Below are 18022 nucleotides of genomic sequence, written 5' to 3' on the forward strand. Positions count from 1 at the left end.
ACCGTGGATTTCCTATTACTCTCGTTACGACTCACTGAGCCCCAGGCCCAAGGATAATGATGTGTTGTTTCTTGGTAGCATAATTTGTCACACGTATATTTCTTCTTCTTCTTCTCTTGCAGAAAGCACAGCTCCCTCTCACACACTCACACACTTCTTGTTAATTCAGAAGAACAAATGATCAACGTCAACAAATAACCTGAAAATAGTGACTTTATGAGTTGGAATCAATGGTTATTTGGAGACACCACCGACCATAGACTTTAAAGGAAAGGACATTTCTTTAAAAGGAGAACAAAGGGGGAAATTCAAGTGAGATTATTTGGAAACCTGAAGCTTACTTTCTTTTTTTTGTTCAAGAGCTGAAGTCAGGTAAGTTTGGCTCCTTCTCACAGGCGAGCTGCTCACATCATTTAGTTGTGACAGGCGCTTTTAGTGAATCTGGCGACAACGTTACAGCACGCTTAGTGTCAAGTTTACACACATTACGCACATAGAAAATAGCTTCTTGTGCTGCCGAAGAAACAATAGATATGCACATTACGTTGAACTTTACCGAAAGCTGCATTTCAGTGAATATTTTTCGATACTCACGTCCGCGTAACTCAGGTAGGGCTAAAAGCGAAAAGGCGCCCGTACTGCTGCTGCTGGCGGCTCGGAGACAAAAACTAATTGCTTTTGTATGACTCCGTAAATCTGTGCGATGTGTAATGTCCTCATTGTGGGGGTGTGCGGCAAGATAGGAGATGGGGGGATAAGTGTTAGCCGAATGCTGCATGTTCTCCGTCCACCGTAGCGGTTGTCTCTCTCTGCCTTATCCGACAACTTCAGCCGCGTTACCGAGGCGCTGCAGCATCTCCGTATCCTCGGTTTGTTTTGACAGCGCCCTTCAAAAACCTCAGCCTCCATTTAAATCATCTCGCTCTCGGGTTAAGAATGAATAAGAGTGGCACGCCGTGGGAACTACTGCGTTTTTGTTTGTTGCTTTACGACCAGAGCTCAAAGTTGAAAGCGACTGAAGCCGTATTGGATGTAGATTCTCGCCGGCGTGATGGTCGTTCCCCGCTGGACGGACGCGAGACCTGTTCAATAACTTACTCGAGAAGTCGTTTTGCTATTTTTAAATAGTTGACTGCCAGCATCTGTAGGATAACGTTGTGTTGTGCAAATAAATGACCTGAGGTAAATGGCTTGCATGGTTTATTTGTTGCCTAGGTGGCGTTCACAGTCAGGAAGTCATGTCCAGATCGGGTGATAGAACATCCACCTTTGACCCAACACACAGTGACACCCTGCTGCACGGGCTCAATCTCTTATGGAGAAAACAGCTTTTCTGTGATGTGACTCTCACTGCCCAGGGACAGCAGTTCCACTGCCACAAAGCCGTGCTGGCATCCTGCTCCCAGTATTTCAGATCTCTCTTCTCCTCCCATAATGTAATCAACAATGAGGGGAGCAAAGGGGACCAGGGCAGCAGTGGGACCCCCTCATCCTCTCCTGATGACAAGCTGGTGACCCCCAGCGCAAGGCCCATCAATAACCTGGTACTCCAGGGCTGCTCCTCCATTGGACTACGATTAGTGCTGGAGTACCTGTACACTGCCAACGTGACTCTTTCCCTGGACACAGTGGAAGAGGTGCTGTCAGTCAGCAAGATCCTCAACATCCCCCAGATTACCAAGCTCAGCGTGCAGTTTCTCAACGACCAGATCTCTGTGCAGAACTACAAGCAGATCTGCAAGATTGCCGCACTCCATGGACTGGATGAGACCAAGAAGCTGGCCAACAAGTACCTGGTGGAGGATGTGCTGCTGCTGAACTTTGAGGAGATGTGTGCCATGCTAGATGCTCTGCCACCTCCTGTGGAGTCAGAACTGGCTCTATTCCAGATGTCAGTCCTCTGGCTGGAGCATGACCGGGAGACTCGCATGCACTATGCGCCGGACCTTATGAAGAGGCTGCGCTTCGCCCTTATACCTGCTCCAGAGCTGGTGGAGAGGGTGCAGTCTGTTGACTTCATGAGGAGTGACCCTGTGTGCCAGAAACTACTCCTGGATGCCATGAACTACCACCTAATGCCCTTCAGGCAGCACTGTAGGCAGTCCGTGGCCAGCAGGTGAGAACGAAACAGACAAACATATACAGATACAAAAAGAGAAACACAGACACAGAGTTCTCTCTCTTACACTCACTCACACACACACACACACACGGCCATGAGCTGTTTGAGAGTGGACGGAAGGCGATTAAATGCCTCCTACTTGTTAAATTTGAACAAATTGCCGACTCAAGTGTTGCCCACACGCTCCTACTGGTCCCACCGTCTGTGTAGTCTAGACCATGTAGGTGGTCAGTTAGAGATGTGAGGTTTGAGGCCTAGGTAATGAGGATTGTGGGGGGTTTTCCTGTACAAGAATGCCAGCTGTCAGGTTGCTTGATCTACTCTATGCTACACTGTATCCATAATTACAAGGTTACCTTATGTTTTAGCAAAGAAAAAACAACTCTATTTCCTCACACATCTGTGTAATTGCTCTCTAATCAGTGTAGACAAGATGCAGCAAACTAGATAAAGGCTATGCGTTTGATGTGTAGCAACTCTCATAAACACAATTTGAAATGCTGTAATTAAATTGTTACCAGAATTATATGGTAATTACATAACAATTCTGATATAAATACAATGATACTCCAGCTATTGAGGTCACAGTAACCCAAAATAAAATACAGTCAGAGGGAATTCATTATATTTGGGTATGTATTATATTTGGGAAAATGCAGGGACAGTTTGACAATGCTCTCTATATTCAGGGTGGACATGTCTCACTCGCACAAAAATAGGCCAAACTGCATGCCTTACATCTATGTTTGTCCTGATCAGCACTTTAAGGAGCTGATAAGTAGACAGACATGTCAGTAAGTTGATTGATTGATGGAGCTGTTGTCAGGTTTTGTTTACAGAGCTTACTGTACAGTAAAGGCTGGAAATCTTTTTAGCAGTGATGGCATCAATATTCAAATTTTGAATTCATTGCATATGTCTTTAAAGAGCAGAAAATTCAGAGCTGTGACATTGAGAATCTCCAAACTTGAAAATCTAAATTTTCACAAAGTAATTTTACAATTACCTATTCCCACATTATCCCAATAACATATCTATCCCCACATATGGACCTAAATGAGCAAAGAATCAGGAATCCTCATAATTAGTTTCACATGCCACTGTTTCTCTCCTCTCTCAATTAATCACCATTATCTATGTCCAGGGGCTCATTTGCATATGAATAACCCCAAAACACTTCAGAGTGGGCCAGTAGCAGAGAGAATGTACCGAGACGGCGGTGATTCTCCCAAGCATAAAAAAGTAAAATATGAAAAAGGAAAAAAAGGTGAATGTGACTGAATATAAAGGCCAGCTACTCTTAATCTTTTTACTGCATATTGTGATTAATTGCTAGATTTGTTTTGAAATCCATTACAAGCCAGATAATGGTCATTAATGTACAGTAAAGTGTGTGGCTTTTGGGTTATATATCATATACAAACAGCAGGAAATATCTCACAACTGGCTCAGAGATGTCACATGAATCACTGCAGCCAATGAAATTGAGACAGTGTATAGGCAGGTTTATGTACTCAATTGCGCTTTTAGCCTCCAGCATGGCACCCTGCGCGACCATCTTCGCTTCACAGCTAATTGAAAAGATATCTTTAGAGTACAATAACCATTCAATAACACGTCAAAGGGATAAGTACGCTGTTCAGCAATTTTTTTTGTTAATCATGATAAACGTGACCACATATTACTTGATTAGTAAGTTTAGTACTTGTACCCAGACGAGGAGCAGTCATTCATTTAACCATGCATTTGTTTTTTTGGTGACTGATTATTTCACTCATATGTTGCATGCATTCTCAGAGTGACAAATAAAAATATGGAGGGAAAGTGTTGTTGATGCTATCAAAGTAATTATGTAAATGAAGGAATTAAAGGTGTCCAGGTTCAGGTTGTGCACACTCCAGCCCTTGGATGTTTTATTTCAAGTCTCAATACCTGTTTTGTTCTTTGTTTCCTAACACTTGTCCACACACCCACACTTTTGACATTACAGAATCCGTTCCAATAAGAGACTGCTGTTACTGGTGGGTGGTTTGCCTCCTGGACCTGATCGTCTCCCCAGCAATTTGGTCCAGTACTATGACGACGAGAAAAAGACATGGAAGATCCTCACAAGTGAGTAGCAAAGGCTCTGCTGCTGTTTTTTTTTTTTTTTTCACCTGAGGCATCTTGTGTTAGTGGCTTTTATGATGAGAGAAAGTTGTTCCTATGGATGACTTTAACACAGGTTAATTTCCACAGGAAATGAGGGGAAGGAGTTCCCTAAATCCTTTAGGTAATAATGCATCACTATCACTTTTAATATAAATTTTTAATCAGAGCGTGACTTCACAGCACTGTGGAGCTTCATGCCCGGTTTCACTTGTTTTTGCTGAAATATGCTGGCAGGATGCATGATGAGATTTACTTGAATCTAATGATCTATTGTGGCAGAGATCTAACAATAATGAATGCCATATTTCTTCAATAGCTTTTAAATTTAGCTTGATTATTCACTCACATTGATCGATACGTGAAATTGAATTACCCAATACATACTAAAGCGCAGCATGGAATTAGCCTGTTGACCTATGAGTTAAATACCAAAGAGATGGATAGGATTAGTGCAACACAGGAGCCATACTGTTCATACAAACAATCAAAAGCAAATATATGATTTTAATTGACAAAATAGCAAAAATAAACAATATAAAATGTATCCTATAACATGTAGGAATTTATACTAGAGTACAGTTTATAATATTGATTTCAAGTTGTCATAATTTCCCCCCAAAATCTACTCTATTAAAAAAAATGTAGTGTCTATAGAAAACCTGTTTGAAGACAGGTTTACCTCTGTAAAGTGTACTGTGCTCTTTTTTCTCCCTGTCTTCCCTGACCTTTTAAGGCTCACCACTATATTGTTGCCATATTGCAAAGGTCAAACAGGAGCTAATGGGAAACCATATCTGTGCTTTGCATCATCATTGCCGGACATATTGAGTTTTTGTCCTTTTGTTTTGGTTGGAGACATATTTCAGCAGTGTCTCTTCATTCGTATACATTAGCCATAGGGTCTGTTTTCTGTCAGCTCGGTACTGTGCGGTTTATGATCTCAATTTATGTTTTTTTATTTATGAGTTTTTTTTAATGAATCTTGTGTGGTGTTTCTCTGGTTTTGTCGTGCGCTGTCTTAAATTCAGAAAAAGTTTTGGACATTGTTTCGTCCTCGAACATTTCTGGGCAGTCGTTTGTTATTTTAGCTCATGTTTGCTCAAAATTACCAGGGTGCATTTTTACCAAAGGAGCCATGCATACACAACAGTCTGAGACTCACTGGTGTTTATGTTGTCATTTTCTCATTTAACTCACACTCATGGGTATAAACTGCAACAAGCAAAAGGTCAATAGGGATTTCCATCACTCAGAACTAAAAAGTTAACACTCAAATGGTCCGTGGCCAAGTGTAAGGACAAAACTGCAAAATCATCCCCTTAACACATCAGTGACCATCTGATGTAGCCTCTACACAATGGATGTGGAATAGAAGATTATTAACATTCAATCATAACTTTTCAATGAGGCGAAACCTGAGAGGGACAGCCTTTGATTAAGACATTCATCAACACAATTTGGGAAGAATCTGATCCCTCTCGTTGTCTCGGATATATATCTACTGCTCGTTGATTCCAGTGTAAAGTTTGCCATCTAGTGTACCCAAAGCAGCGTGGACGAGCACAAGACAAAGGCAGGCACAGGCTCAGCCACAATGCTGGGCTATTTTCCTCTCCTTCTTCTTTAAACCAACCTGATATTAAAATCTCCCACTTGGAAATGGACCTCATGCATGCAGCATGGCCTAGAACAAAGGAATTCAGCTCAGTGGGATGCAATTGTAATGGTGTTAAAAGCACGTCAGAGCTCGAGCAGCAGTGGTGCATTAGCTGTGGAGTCATTCAACCAACCCCGACTGTGCCTCTATGCAGAGGTTTCTGACTCCCTCTAGTGAGCCCTAGAGCTCACTGTAGACTGGAGTGATGGCGCCCATCTCGTAGAGGACTTGCTCATTCTGCCCTCCTATGGCTGTTCACCCCTGGGGTTAGTGGAAGATGTAGGAAAGGGGTCACTTAGGTATATCAATTCACACTCTTTCTCAGGCGATAATTCTCAGTAAAGTCTTACATATTGTAGAAGGGAAAAATAATTTATATGTTTTATCATTACCACTGCAGAGGACTATTACAGTGGTCTCAATTATTATAGCCTGCCACTTATCCCACTGTTCACCTGTCTCTGAGGAACCTGTAGAGGTAGGGCAAATGTCCCAAATCCTCCCACAGCACTCCTCATACTGTAGCCTGTGACATACTGTAAAGCAGTAATCTTCTTCTCACATGGGTACAAGATGATTTTTAGTATGAGTACAAGTCGCTAGACATCAAATAAAAAGCCGCCCATCCGTGTCCTATATACTGCTGACTGAATGATAATGTAAATAGCATGTAAGGGAATTTGGCAGTCATATGGCACTCTTCTTTGAGGTGCACTGGAGGCAGGCAACCTAATCCCCTCGTTCGAGATAAAGCTGTGTTTAGTGTATGTAGTATTAGTTCCTATCTGAGACTCCCCTCCCATAGAGGACCGGCACATGTCAGCCAGCCAGAGTGAGATTGCAGGGAGAGGCCAATTGGAAAGAAATGAGATTCAAGGCTGTCTAATTTTGCAGCAACTGTGATCCATCAGGCGTTGGGGAGGTGACAGTGGAAATGACTGATGGAGACAGACAGGTGGGCTTTAACATTTCACTGATTTGTGCTCAAAAAGCACCGGGCCTGAGATTTATTGAGTGAACACGATCATGTTCATTATGACTGTCACCTAAGACCATTTCTCTACATCTCAATGGGGTCACTTCAGCAAAAGAAGATGGAGGAGAGGAGGGGAGCACGAAAACATACACAAGGGGAAATCCTCCACAAAGGGGTCCTGCTGCAGCTGTGGGCTTGTAGCTGTTTATGCTAACTTGTGCTAAAACCTGATGAGGAGCATGATGCAGTAAAGATCACATTTATTGGATGTTCTGAATATGTTACTAGATGAACAGCTGCTGTGGCATAATGTTAGCAGGAGAGAAAAGGGTTGCAGTGTGAAATTCAGTCATGAAGTACTGACTGGTCCCAAAATACAAACTCATATACGTCATCAGATAGATGTAGATGGATAAAGGAAAGGTTACAAAACAAAAGCAATGAGGAGAGGAAATAAATCCTATAACGCTGACTCACACTGAGTATTGTGAAATAGCCTGTTGTGATGAGTACATTGCAAATTAAATCAATCTTGACATTAATATGTACTATGAGCCCTCCTTGTCAAACAATAGGACACGCAGCATGACAAAATAAAAATAGTAACTGATTGAGAAACACTGCCAATGCAAATATTGCTTATTTAAAAGTTAATATTCAGTAGATGTTTTTTGCACAATTTCATTGTGACTAACTTTTATTGTCCAGACCAGGAGACCTGTATTAAGGATCTGCAATTAGGTTCAGTTTTTAAAGCACTGTTTAATAATGGGCTAATGTAGTTTTACAATATATTTTCTTTTTTAAGTATTATTGTAGAATATAGAATAAAATTGATTAATGAAACTGTTTTAGGATACCTGATGGCAGATCAATATATAATTTAAGTATGTTAAGTGCCAACAGAGTTATGGACATTTATGTCATCTTGGCAAAGAACAAAAAACAACTCATGTACTCAGGATTGCATGTTCTATGTTGCACTATGAGACTGGAGATGTAATTGATAGGTTATCAACACTTAATAAACAGTGGCTTTATTAATTTATTGATTAATGAAAGTATCGTTTTTGTTTATGTCCTAGAAAAAGTTATCAACACGCTATTAATTTTAAACCACCACTTATTTTGTTTGTGAGAGGCAATTCTGTAAAGCTCAAACAGGTGTTCATGGGGTATCGAGTGTTATTTATCTGGTAAATTTATTAGACTTTATTTTAGCACCAGGGTTAGGTATGGTCTAAATAACCTGGTTTATGTGCTGCTCTAAATTTAGGGGCATTACTTATTATGTAATGATACAATGTCAGATTTATTGGGGTTTATTAGCCTTGTATTTATAATGTTATTTACTGTACATTTATGAGAAATCATATAAATGTTTTGGGTAACACTTTATATTAAGGTACACGTATTCAACATTGACTAGTTGCTTATAAGCATGCATATTAGTAGCATATTGGCTATTTATTAGTCATTATAAAGCACTTAGTAATGCCTATTTTGCATGATCATATTCTATAACTAAAACTAGTTTTTCCTCAATAACTTCCTAATTACTTCTTACTGACAGTAAGCAACATAAATTACAATTAGTTCAAATGCTTTGTTCAGTAAGGGCCTTAACAGATGGCAGTACCACAAAATAGTCATTCTCTCTTAATACGACCTATTAAATATGGTCTATTCTTATGGAGCAAAAGATAGATTATGTTGATTGTTACTGACACCTAAGACCGTTTCTCTACATCTCAATGGTGGCATGCCAGCAAAAGCAGATGGAGCAGAGGAGGGGAACACAAAAACATACACAAGGGGAAATCCTCCACAAAGGAGTTCTGCTGCAGCTGTGGGCTTGTAGCTGTTTATGCTAACTTGTGCTAACACCTGATGAGGAGTATGATGCAGTAAATATCATATTTATTGGATGTACTGAATATATTACTAGATAAATAGCTGCTGTGGTATATTTTAATGTTAGTACTAGTACCATAAGAATAGTCATTCTCTCTTAATAATACTTATTAAATATGGTTTATTGTTATGTAACAAAACACAAAACTACAAGTGTTAATAGTTTCCAAATAACTCTAAATTCCCATTCTAAAGTAAGGTATTACTCGTAACTTAAACTTAATCTGTAATAATTAAAAAATGTTTTATTTCAAGTTGAAAACAAGTTTAATAGTTCAAAGTGTGACTGTGACTTTGACCCACACTGAGCAGTGCATATTAGTTATGGGAAAGACCTCCTTGCTTAGCATCAGTAAGCAGTAATTAGCAGGCTGTTGAGGGAAAAGTCTTACGGCCTAGTAGTTGTCGAATATGGTCATGCAGAACAAGACAATAATAAATGCTTTATATTTACTAATAAAGAGCCAGAATGCAAGTTAGTTAATTGTGACTGTGTGCACCTTAATATAAAGTGTTGCCAAGTTTTGATTAAAACTATAAAAGTCAGGGTCACATTTTGCCCACGGGGTACTATCTACCTTCTGCTGACCTATAACATTGACATGTTTTAGTGATTGACACCTTTGATTTTTGTGTCTTGTCTAGTAATGCCTTACAACAGCGCCCATCACTGCGTGGTGGAGGTGGAGAACTTTCTGCTGCTGCTGGGCGGAGAGGACCAGTGGAACCCCAACGGTACAGTAACACCACAGACTGAACGTCTTGCTTTTCAGTGATTTCACACAGCACATTTGTCAGTGTTGACTTAGTTTAGAGAGCGCTCTGAGCCAGAGTTGATGCAAGTTCAAAGCCATCAGAGTTAATGTAACACTTTCAGATAGTTTCAAACACTCATCCTAGAGCCAGATCAGCTTTGAGTGGACAAACAACACTCTAGTCAACACTTGTCAATAATTGGCATAGAAAAATAACTGTTATTAACACTGAAATATTTGTGGTGTAGAAGTGTTAAGAGTGCTTTTTGTGAAATGGTGGTTACGGACTGCCATATAAGAAACAAAGACTGTAAATGATCAAACAATCTAATGCTGTCCTTTTGTTCTTATTCCACAAAGTATCACAACAATAGAGTGCTGCAGTCAGTCGGGTTTGTTTAGCTCTGAGAGTAAAAATCCACACAATACAAATCCTCATTAGAGATCATTTAAGAAGTCCTGAACACATTATCCTCTAAAACCAGATCACTCTCTGACTGGAAAAACAAGACTACAACACTTGTTAACTACAATTATCATGTGTGGGCGGTGATTTTCAGATAATATGTTTATATTAAATGAAGACTTGCAGAGTCACAGTTGTGCATTTCATTGGTAGTGTATGTAACAAGGACGTTGGCAAAGAGTTAGCCAATTAAAACTGAGCACTGCCATTATCTGCTTAAACTGTATCATACCATAAAGACTCACTCAACTACGTCATTTGAGTAATCAGTGTTGTTGATCTTGATTTTTATCTGTTTTGCAGGAAAGCACAGTACTAATTTTGTCAGCCGCTATGATCCCAGATTCAACAGTTGGATACAGTTGCCTCCTATGCAGGAGAGGTAAGTCTGTTCATATATGTGTACCGTTCTTCTGATGATGCATGAACAAACTATAGGATTTTTCAGGGTTGTTGGAAGAAATGCACAAATATTGTTGACTTCTAATAAGTCAAATATTAAGAAGATAAACAAAATTGTGCTAAAATGAAAATTATTTAAATGTTTTATTAGTATTTGCATACAAACATTATATAATGCGTTCTGTTTATTTAAGGTTAGAGTATAAAATAAAAAGAGCTTTTTGAAATATAAAAATAAGTACACACACTACACTGGCAGCTGTGAGCACCCACAAACAGGTCCTCACAGCTGGTAAATGTGTAACTAGCCCTAAGCAGTTAACTTATTTCAAATCAATTTTTTCCACTTTACACACAAACTGTGGAAAACCTTGTCATTGCTGGTTTAATGATGTTGTCTGGATGACACTTCATTCCTCAGGAGAGCCAGTTTCTTTGCCTGCCGCCTGGATAAGCACCTGTACGTGATTGGTGGTAGGAACGAGAGCGGCTACCTCTCCAGCGTGGAGTCCTACAACCTGGAGACCAATGAGTGGAACTACGTGTCGTCTCTGCCGCAGCCCCTGGCAGCCCATGCAGGAGCCGTGCACAACGGCAAGATCTACATATCAGGTGAGGAGAGAACCCGTCACTCAGTCAGACTTATTATCCTATCTTCTTCTGTCATGACGCTTTCTTCAAATAATTTAACAATCACTCTGCTACATAAAATATACAGAATGTTCTTTTTAAAAAGGTGCCTAATGTTCCTTTTGAAAATGGTAAATACATCCCTTAAAAAATGTATATATGATAGAACAACAGATCACAGTATCAATCATCTTATCACAGATGGATAATGCGTTGTTGTCATATTAAAACATTGACCATAGACAATAACTATAAACACATATGCAGTACTGAATAAAGTAGTAGTGGAATGTGGTTAAATACATTTAGAGTCTGTTTACACCTGGCATCTCCATGTGCATCTCGAGTGACCATTAGTGATCTGATCTTACGTACCCGCTCTGTAGGGCTGTATCCTACTGTTCTGTCAGTCAGTGTCCATTCTATTTTTATTTTTTTTACTTCACTGACACACTAGCCCATTGCTTTTACCTGCGCTGTCAGCAGCCCCGGAGGAAAGACGTTACTGCGCTGTGGGATTTTATAACTGAACTTTATGAGCAGGACACCCGCTTTTTCGACTGTGTGGAAATCTGATGTTTTCACATCACAGATGACAAAGAAAGACATTATTGCCAGAGGAAGTAGAAGTGTGCATCCTGCTCCCACCGTGAAAGCGTCTCTCCTGTCGCGGGGCTGCTAACAGGCTGTCAGAGAGTCACTCACAGTGGACGGCAGTAGAGGAGGTTGTTCCGCCGTCTAGCCAACACGCTGGGAAATAACTCTGTAAGAAATAACTTAATGTGTAACGTTTCCTGAATGCACAAGATGGCCCAAATAATTAACAATATGGTGTAGATAACGTTTCACAAACTTTATAAAGTTTCTCCTCACTCAATAACTCTAAAATTGTGTGATTTTTTTTTAAGGGAGTCTGGGGATATTGCGCTTACTAGTTCAGTGGTCAAATCAATTGAAATAAACAGTGTGTTCACAAACATCTTCTGCTTATCTTGGCAGGTAAAAGAGCCCAAGCACATCATTTGCATTACAGGGAGCGTGTTTCGTTTGTACTTACAGGATGTCAGTTAAGTTGGCGGTTGTTCTGTGTGGCCCAGGACACATTAGTGTTTATACTACAGAAGATATGCGTCCCAGAACACCTCGGCAAGTGGTTTTATTGATCGGAATCACAATGTGTCCCGGCAGTTGTTTACACTTGTATTTAGAGCTGTCCACTTGTGATCGGATCACCCAAGGTGCATTCTGATACCAGGTGTAAACAGGCTCTTACTCAAGCACAAACAGTTTTACTTTTTAATATTTAGAATATTTTCTTTTTCCTATCACCAAATATTTTTTACTCCAATTAATTTGTTTGACAGCTACAGTGGCTTAATTTACTTTGCAGATTTTAAATACAAAACATGTTATCAGTTTAGAAAATGAATCTTTTAAACTCACTTTTTTCACATTTTCAAAGACCTCAGTTCCAACAAATGTTTCGCACAGCTCCCTCTGAAGACAGAAAATGCTTTACTCAACTTTTTTCACAAATGCAATAGTACTCCCCAGGACCTAAACAGACTTTGATGAGTGAAATCAGTGGAGTTCCTCTTCAATCAGGAATATGTGAGCCCTATATCTTTTTATCCTCTGGCCATGCACCTTCAAGTGAAAAAATGAGGTCCAATTTTCAAAAAATTCTCTCAGAGGCTGGACAGAAATATTCATAACGAAATTTTTCTTCCTTAAAGACATGACTGAATACCTGGTTTACGCTTTGATTTGATTGTCACCAAGTCTCTTGCAAAGTGCCTCGAAACCCCACAATATAATACCAACTCAATATAACCTCTAAAGTCTATACAATACTTATACTTTCTAAAATCTATAACGATATCTTTTGTTTCAGTGACATTTAAATCAAAGGCTCATCACGCCAACACAGAAAGTCATAAACTAAAATCCTTCTCTTCCAAAAGCTGACTATCACTGAATCATCTGTGAACTTTACGACGTGACTATTGTACTGTACTATGCAGCACGCCAGTCATTAAAATATTAGACTGAAAGGAGGGAACAAAGGCACCAACCTTCAGTGGAACCTGTGTTTGAATAGAGCTGGTTAGAGAAGGCGCCATTAACTCTGACGCACTGCGATCTATCAGAAAATAAATTAAATAATGAATGTAGACAGTGATACAAAGATCAAGTTTAAAAAAGAGCCCTAAAAGGGTCTCTGTAAGCACATGTGGCTGGATAGTATTCAATTCAAAGAGTGAAATCAATAATGTATAGGTATTAATCATATGTTGAGATACACATGTCAGTTTGCCCTACAGAGTTTATTGCATGAGCAGCCAGTATGTCACAGTATTAAAGGCACAGTTCTGTGTTTACCTGTTGCAGGAGGAGTTCACAATGGAGAGTACGTGTCCTGGCTCTACTGTTATGACCCTATAATGGACGTGTGGGCTAGGAAACAGGATATGAACACAAAGCGTGCCATTCATGCCCTGGCTGGAATGAACGACCGCCTATATGCTATTGGTGGAAACCATTTGAAAGGTAAGTACTCGAACATTTCGGGGAAATAAACAGGAAACGGGTCAAGATTGATACTTTTTTGTGTTTTTTTTGCTGTGTGAAAGAGATGCTGCCATTATGAGCAAGCGATGATGACCTTTATTACACTCTGTGACCTATATTCCCTCTTCTCTTTCACTCTTCATCATTCAAGGCACAAAAGGAAAAACTGAACAAAAAACTGAATTGCTATTACGTGTTTTGTGTTTGATCAGCAGAACTGAATGCTTGCATCTGAATGGGAGCTGAAATTGAATGTGATATTCTGAAATACAGTCTTACACTGCTAATTAAAAAGACTGTTAAATGTACATTCAGTGTACATGGTTTACAATTTGAAAACTAATTGACTTTTCACTTCAAATACAGCTCATGAAAACTTTTTATGAGTGCGCTGAGATCTGTCACAACTGTATTCACATTCATTGTCTCTGGCTTGTGATTCATTATGGTGTGTGTGTGTGTGTGTGTGTGTGTGTGTGTGTGTGTTCATGTCTTTCTTTGTGGTTTATATTTGTGGGATGGATGTGGGTTCTTCTATTCGAGTGTGTGTTTGTGCATCCATTTCAGTTTAAAACACATACACAGCTTTCTTGAAGGGAAATGTGCTATATTAAAACATGCCTTGCCTTCAAATTGTGGCAATTCTCAGGTGTTCGGGAAAAAGCCGGCTCTTGTAAATATAATCAACCAGGCTTCAGAGGCCCTGGGAGGAATGAATGAAGGAAAACAAAGATTCTCTGGACTGATCCAGATGTCAATGTTTCATCTGTTGTTTTTTCCTCTGTATTTACCTGCATATATAGTGGTTATCATGTTGTTATTAGTATATTGACTGAGCACCAAGTTTAAAGAAAAACAGGCAGTACATTAATTTGGACCTACTGTGCAATACCAGGGTCTGTTAGCTGCAAACATTCAAAACTTGATTTCAGATCTCTGGTACATATTTCTCTATAACATTAAGTAAAATGACAAACAAAATGCAAAAACACCCTTACAGCTGTCTTCAGATTTTGATTTTAAATGTTGTTAAATACTTATTGGTGCACAGAAGTGTCTCCAACAGAGTCCCGTCCACTTCAAATCAGTAAGAAACACAGAAAGAACTAAAACTGTTCTTACTTTGGCTGAAGATTATGTGTTCAAGAAGCCATCTCTCACAGTAAGAAGCTGATTGTAAAAATTTGGTTTTCAGGGCGTTTAGAGTCAAACAAGCAGCTTATTCCTGTAAACTGGACCTACAATTACAGGAAATAATAACCGAATGTGATACACTGAAGTGCTATCATTATTTTAAGATGTTTTTCTTCTTCTGTCGCAAAGGTTTCTCCCATCTAGACGTGATGTTGGTGGAGTGTTACGACCCAAAAGCTGATCAGTGGAACATCCTGCAGACACCTATCCTGGAAGGTCGCAGCGGCCCGGGCTGTGCTGTTTTGGATGACAGCATCTTCCTCGTGGGGGGCTACAGCTGGAGCATGGTATACTCTTACACACGAGATTAGTTTATATTGAAGGATAAGAGTGGCAAAAAAATGTGTTATTATCAGCGAATCAAGATGAAAAGACCAAAACCAACAATGTGTTTGTCTCAATTCTTTCCAACTTCCCTGCACCCTTTATATCTTTAAATCATTTTCTTTAACATCTGGACACTGTAGTTTTTAACAAATGTTGCTCAAACTCAAAATATTGGATCTGTCAGGGACTATTTTCAGCTGTGGATTAATACACACTTACAGCAGGAGGACATATTTGGGACTAACAATAAACTACAGCGTCTGGGTTCATGGTAACGAAGGATTGTGTCGCCCAGTGCAACAATGATGTGTTTTTAATAGTTTTTGGTCAACAGTTGAAGTCTGTTGCACAGAGCAATAAGCTATATTATACTAGAATCAGTTCATTGTTGATTTTAGTCTTTTTTTTTTTTTTAAATTGGCAAAAGATAAATATAGAAAATCACCAGACTTTATTCTTTAAAGTTTTTGCTGCTTTATTTTTTGACTACACGCCTTTATATAAAAAACAAGTTTTTCCATTCCAGAAATCCAAACAGCACCAAGAGGAATAAAGAGACTGACTTGATTTTCTTTTTTTCCTCAGGGGGCCTATAAGTCTTCTACCATCTGCTACAGCCCAGAGAAAGGAACATGGACAGAGTTGGAGGGAGAGGTGGCAGAGCCCTTAGCGGGCCCAGCCTGTTCCACCGTCATACTGCCTGCCTGCCTTCCCTTTAACAAATGACAACTAAAGGCGAGTGAGGAGCGGCGGAGTGAATGGGAGGAGGACCATCAATAAGCAAAACAGTTGTCAACAATTTTGTGACAAACCCTCTGGTCAGACGACGGGGGTGTGTATAAATTATTTTTTTACAGGTTTGACCAGAGCACTTTCGTTATTCCCTACTGAAGGTTTGAAAAAAAAAAAAAGAAGAAGAATTGTGTAACTCATGTATTTAAACTCATCTGTGTTCTGAGAAATGGTCAGTTTCATATTTGATTTAATTTAAACTGATAGTAAGTGTTTTTGGCTTCTCTTCTATAGCACGCATAGTGTTGAACTGAATTATAGCTTTCAAATCCATTGTATCTTGTATTCAGTAGAGGCATAATTCCAGCAAAATGCAGTGTTGTTTCCTGGACTGACACTGGGAGTAATGGTGATCAGTCCCAAACTGTCATGGGGTTAAGTTAACTAGGGCTGGGTGGGTTACATTAACCGTGATGATCAAAGTGTATAAATATTCTTCATCACTAATGGTACAACTCATTTTTCTCTGGCTGGATTGTGCACTTATCCCCCTGCATCACCTGGTTGGATCATTATGCAACTGTTGCGTTCTTTCTCTGAAAATGAACATATTTACGTGTCTAAAAAGTTTCCAGAAACATTTCCTAACTGCAGTTGGCATTATTTAACTGACATACAAACAAAAATACATTGCAACTAGACATGCCAGCAGGTATCCCGGGGTCTAAACACTGTAAAAAAAAAGACACAGTTACACAATGATCTTCATGAGGATGTGTCCATGTCACCCAGCTCTAATTTTTAACAAATTATCTTAATCATTTACACCCAGACTGAAGTCGTGTTTCTGTATAACTTGTTGAACACAGAGTTCCTTACAGGTTATCTGCTTGACAGAAAAAATCTTGCCAAATGTTTGTGGCAACTATTCTTCGTGGTGCAAACAAAACAATTTAAGGTTTACCATTGATTCGTAAATATTCCTATGACGCACTAATTATACTATGATGGTACAATCAAATTGTAATTGCTAGCCAATGTATTTATGGGTAGCATGTTTGGGTAAACATATGGAGAGAACAGTAGTTTGGTTTGTTCTCCTTCAAGTTAATGCTAACAGGCCCGTTTATGAGGCCACGTAGCATTACCTTTATGGGATTTTAATCTTTAATGTATGAAAAACAAACAAGCATACAGTGGTCCTTAATGCACTAATGGTGAACTTTTAATTCAGCACTTTTAATTCACTACAATGTAAATTAATTAATGTGCTGTGTTTAAAAAAATGATCTTCAGTACGAATGAATCAAAGTCCAGTTTAGTCTACGTTACTAGGTTCGAAAAGTTGACTCTAAATATCGATGCAGTACCTGTTCTGTAAAGATTTGTTGATTTCATTCTTGTACATAATCGCTTGCAGTGAAACATTTTTGTGCACTCAACCTTGGATTTATTCTCAAATCCTGTTATGTCCTTTGCATTTTAGAATATGAAAATAAACTGACTCTTGATGATTAAAATACTTCTTTCAGTTATTTGGCATTTTAGATGGAAAATGATTTTCTTCTTGAGATAATTCAGCTTTTTTTAAAGACAACGTTGTCCATTATTGTAGACATACTGTGCTAAAACTGACTGAGATGGACTTGGAAAATGATGAAAAACATATTTCTACCATCACATTTTTCAAATCATTCTGAGTTTTTTCTTTTTTTTTCTTGGAATAGGTTTCCGTCTCAAAATGTAATCACATGAATCAACCCAAAGAGGCAAAATCATTCTCTGGTTGAACTGTTCACCAATCAAGTAGGAATTGCTTTAATTTTAAGGAATCATGAAACCAAAAGTCTGTAAGCCACTGAACACAGAAGGAGATCTGTGCAATAACTCATCTAAATGATTAAAGCACAACTTCACATTTTGATAGAATGAAGCTCAGATGCACAATACATGCCAAGTGTTCACAACTCATAAGAACAAGAAAAATATGAGTTAATATGTAGTTGTGTCAAACTAGAGACTTCGATACTTGAAGACTCCACTATAGTTGGCTGGACTGCAGCTCAATTCATGTTAATATGAGTTGAAGAACAATTAATTTAACTTGCAGTTGACTTCCACAGCC

The 18022-nt window shown here is 39.1% G+C and overlaps 1 protein-coding gene across 1 annotated transcript; it reads left to right on the top strand.

Annotated features, from left to right (window-relative positions):
* Positions 1 to 952: 952 nt before the first annotated feature.
* Positions 953 to 17385, top strand: klhl14 (kelch-like family member 14). Its single transcript, XM_035670980.1, has 8 exons — positions 953 to 2116; positions 4113 to 4234; positions 9466 to 9555; positions 10345 to 10423; positions 10865 to 11055; positions 13465 to 13623; positions 14968 to 15125; positions 15751 to 17385. Exons 1-8 carry the CDS (start codon positions 1239 to 1241, stop codon positions 15889 to 15891), a joined length of 1818 nt encoding a protein of 605 aa, XP_035526873.1. The 5' UTR covers positions 953 to 1238; the 3' UTR covers positions 15892 to 17385.
* The last annotated feature ends 637 nt before the right edge of the window (positions 17386 to 18022 follow it).

Source organism: Morone saxatilis, unplaced genomic scaffold (genome assembly GCF_004916995.1).
Source record: "Morone saxatilis isolate NCDOM2014 unplaced genomic scaffold, NCSU_SB_2.0 Contig23, whole genome shotgun sequence".
NCBI lineage: Eukaryota > Metazoa > Chordata > Actinopteri > Moronidae > Morone > Morone saxatilis.